We start from the raw sequence: 4,051 nt of genomic DNA, 5'->3' as shown, positions 1-4,051 counted from the left end.
ATATATAAAAAGATAAATTATTTTATATTTTTTTAAAAATGTGGTTTTGCATATATTATGCATTAATATACAAAAATATATACATTTCCTAGCTATTTTAAGGGAAAATGTCTATTTCTATTTCTCTTTTCCTACATGCAGCTACCGATTATCGAGATTTTATTCGTGCATCCAATAATTTTATATTATGGTGAGCATAAATAACTCTTTTACGTTTACAAAACATGAGCACTTCATGTCTAATTTACCAAAACACTAACAACAAAAACTTTAAACTTTTTCTATAAAACCTTACTTATACTGTTATAAGTAGTAATCTTTCTAATTAGATGTAAATAGAGAGACAGTTATACAGGTATATATATAATCCATATAATGCAAATTTTGAAATGTACAGCTAATTAAATCCACAAGAAGAAGATGTGATTCAAGAAGTTTTGGTTCCCCAATCCCATAGACTTAGCTAATATTATATTGAGGCACTAAGGGAAGCATCATCATCAAGTTCCACATTAAGATTTCTTGCTGAAGGCAATCCTGCAGCTACTATAGACTCAATCTCACACTCATTTGTTCCTCTTCTGATCTTGAAGTACCCATCCTGCCATACACATACACACACTAAGACAAAAAACTTATGTATTAATTAACTCTTTTGCTCATGTAAATTGGGAGTTGATTCTCATAGTTGTTATCCCATAAAGTCACTTTCTTTGTTGAAGAAAATTGGGATCAAGAATAAAGGCGACTTTCTGCGATAGTAAGTATTATAGTTGAGTGACCATATGAGAAATCAACCACATAAACTGGTGAAAGTATATAAGGAATAACTCAATAAGGACATACATCACCCCAGTCTGTGTTCCATGAATTCACAACAAGCTGCAGAAAGGAAAAAAGATGATTATGAGTTAACATTTAATCATAATCATAATAAGATGCTAATAGTCACAACATACCCAATAGTCCTCTCCCTCCTCACTAGTTCCCCATCCGATGAGCTTAGCAGCATGGCCTCCGATATACTTCCCTGTTACGTGCTTGTAAACTCCGGACTTGTAGTGAGAAAAATCCTGTGATCGACAAAAATTTCAACAAATAGATCGACCCTTACATCACCAGGTAACTTATTGTTTTGTGCTAAGCAATCAAACATTGTACTTTAAAAGAATATTGCCAGCAAAATCCCACACAACGTTCACAGAATATATAGATAATTATCCTTCTCACCTCATAAACATAGAAAGTAACCTCAACTGGTCCATTCTTGTAAACTTCTGTCATGATACTGTATGGATCGGAGCTGATAATGTATGCATTGACACCGAAATGCTTGGACTCACTCCAGAGTAGATTCTCTTCAACACACTTCCTACTGCACTGTGGGGTGGGATATATCGGTTCACAACCAGGGTGGGAACATCCAATATTATCGAAGTAAGGATCACACTGCAAGCACAAGCTTTATCAACTTATGCATCGTTGAACATATCTTTCTGAGGTGACAATAAGTCGAGAAGAAAATAATTTACCTTTTCTGTGACCACACCCTTGCGGACAAAGTATTGCCATGCACTTATGGGATATCCGCCATTGCAGCCTTCCCCACATAAAAAGCCACAACACGCTAATACATCATTTACAGATAGAGATATATTCTACATCACAAATTAAAAGCAATCGTCAATGATCATTGTTGAAATGAAACCTTGCAAGTGTTTCTTTGATTAACATGAATATTTACCAAGCCATAGTGAATACAGAAACGATCAGAAAGTGATTCAACAGCACCAAAAGCCCAACAAGAACCGCAATGTCCCTGAAATATATAGGATAAGACCAGTAAAGAACCTGGAAAGGACATCTAGCATTATTTTTAAGAGGACGAAGGAAAAGAGAGAGATTAGTTAGCAAGCAAGAGCCGTCACCTGATCTGCAATGTAAAATATGGAAAACATCAGCATTCTTCTAATTCAGAATATATCATTGAAGGACCAAACGATAAGATGCAGGAACTGACCAAGAATTCTTCCAATTGTGCGGCATTGAGGCCAAGCCTTTCGTGCATCAAACTCTTTTGGCAACTCCTTGAACTTTGGATGAGTTAGAACAGGAATTCCCTCCAAATCACCTTCTCTTGGGGGCTTAACTCCGAGTAGGCGCTTCAATTGGGAAACCTGCGAAAACAGAAACCAGGAATGATGAAATATCTGTCTAAAACAACTGCTATAGTTTAGAAATAAATAAAGATCTTACTGTGAAATTTGAGAACCGAGGATTGAATGCAGCTTTCCATCCAGCTTTGGGATTTTCATTAACCTCTTTGATGATTGATTCCTACATGATCATCCAAATGTCTCTCTTAGTTTTAAAACTGAAAGAACAAGGGCTATAAGCTATAACAAGTAACATCTTCTTGAATCATGGACAGAAGAATATACCTGAAGGATTGCAGATTCACCTTTAGCTTCAGATATTGGCTGCTCTGCAACAACCTGCACACTTTAATCTCCATAAGAACAAACGATCGATAATAGCGAATGTATTCATAAATGAACAACATAAAAAGAGAAACTTTTTGAGAATAGGCTTGCAACTCCAGGTTCATTTTTTTAATCAGTATGGAGAACTTTCATGATTTTTAGTACCAACCTTAAAAGTACTTCTAATCTGGAAGGTTAATGAGAATATGTTATAAAAGCATCATAAATCTTAAAACAATTTACATAGATATATACTATCTTTTGATTTGAGCAAGAAGAACTTATATATAGTCCTCTTATTTATTCTCCTTTTTCCCCTTTTTACTATTTCTCCTACTTGCCCGTTTCAAGAAAATATCACATCAGAAAACTGCTCTCACTTCCAAGGTTATTTCAAACAAACTTAGAAGTTATCTTCATGTGACCTATAGATTACACGCCGGAGTCTTGCAATCAGTTCTCACTGAGCCTGCATGAACACCGGATGATTCGTGCACTTTTTCATAGTATTATACAAGAGCACTAGTATCATGAATATTTTTGTTTTACACTAATCTATGATGATGGTCAAAGTTCATATTGTTTGATTCTCAGAATTTGTAACAAGTATTTTGAAATGGGTAGCGTATTAATTATGCAGGATTTACCTACATAATTCATCTCCAAACCAACTATCAAACAATCCGTAAAGGTTTCATTTTGATCAATATGTACCACTTACACAATTCATATTTTCAACATATTAATACTCTTAGCCTGAATTTTTTTATTTTTTTTCAAGATTTCAAGTCAACACTGTACTAAAGCACATAAAGTCCAAAATACCCAACAATAGGATCTTTTCTCAAGAAACACCAAAGTGGGCAATCCATGTAATCATCAAAAGCCATATAAACTAAACAAGATCATCAATCGAGCATTCAAGAACTACCTACAAGTGATCATAAGAAATACTATAGACATTTGCAAAAAATCAAGAAACAAACCTGTAAGATGAGGATAATGAAAGCAACCAAAACCAAAGGAGTTGCTAGTGACTTCAGGGTCATGGCCATTTAAGATATTTATTTAAAAGCTTTACAGTTGTGGTGTTGAAATGGTGAAATCTCAAAGGGTATATATACAAGATAGAGAGGAAAAAATGAAGGCGAAAATGATGGCTACTGGTTGTTCTATAAGATATTTTTGGATTAAAAGAAGGCATTTGATCAAGTTTACCTTTCACAAAAGTCTAGACCAAGTTGGATTGTTAGGTACTCTATTTGGACTATTTTACAAGCAATACCAACCCCCCTCCCCTACCCTTTTTGGTCCACAGTGGTTTAGTCGGAATTTTTATTAAGGAAAATAACATTAGAAAAATATTTTTTAAAAAAACACGGTTTAGTGTACTTAAGTGTTAGCTATGCGAGGGTTGAGAAATGATTGGATCACACGGGCTATTTCTGCAAGAAGTTATTTTTATGACTTGTAATTTTCTAATTATATGACAATAATTTTATTTTATTGATTCTAAGCCGAAGGTCAATCGAAAACAGCCTCTCTACTTCACCTGAGACAGTGGTATT

General features: G+C 34.5%; 1 protein-coding gene across 1 annotated transcript; it reads right to left on the bottom strand.

The window, feature by feature from the left end:
- Window positions 1-298: 298 nt before the first annotated feature.
- Window positions 299-3,670, bottom strand: LOC107858950 (cathepsin B-like protease 2). The gene is made up of 11 exons (XM_016703777.2): window positions 3,470-3,670; window positions 2,442-2,495; window positions 2,257-2,337; window positions 2,021-2,177; window positions 1,929-1,933; window positions 1,745-1,819; window positions 1,533-1,658; window positions 1,231-1,449; window positions 960-1,073; window positions 847-882; window positions 299-601 (listed from the first exon to the last, which is right to left on the bottom strand). Exons 1-11 carry the CDS (start codon window positions 3,536-3,538, stop codon window positions 470-472), a joined length of 1,068 nt encoding a protein of 355 aa, XP_016559263.1. The 5' UTR covers window positions 3,539-3,670; the 3' UTR covers window positions 299-469.
- Window positions 3,671-4,051: the final 381 nt, after the last annotated feature.

The sequence above is a fragment of the Capsicum annuum genome, chromosome 2, assembly GCF_002878395.1.
Source record: "Capsicum annuum cultivar UCD-10X-F1 chromosome 2, UCD10Xv1.1, whole genome shotgun sequence".
Classification (NCBI taxonomy): Eukaryota; Viridiplantae; Streptophyta; class Magnoliopsida; order Solanales; family Solanaceae; genus Capsicum; species Capsicum annuum.
This window is presented reverse-complemented; position numbering and strand designations above follow the sequence as displayed.

Coding starts and splice junctions, on each gene's coding strand:
- LOC107858950 (XM_016703777.2), bottom strand. CDS start 3,538: ATGGCCATGACCCTGAAGTCACTAGCAACTCCTTTGGTTTTGGTTGCT. Junction 1,659..1,744: donor TCTGTATTCACTATGGCTTG/GTAAATATTCAT, acceptor TTTGTGATGTAG/AATATATCTCTATCTGTAAA. Junction 1,074..1,230: donor TTACTTTCTATGTTTATGAG/GTGAGAAGGATA, acceptor TGTCGATCACAG/GATTTTTCTCACTACAAGTC.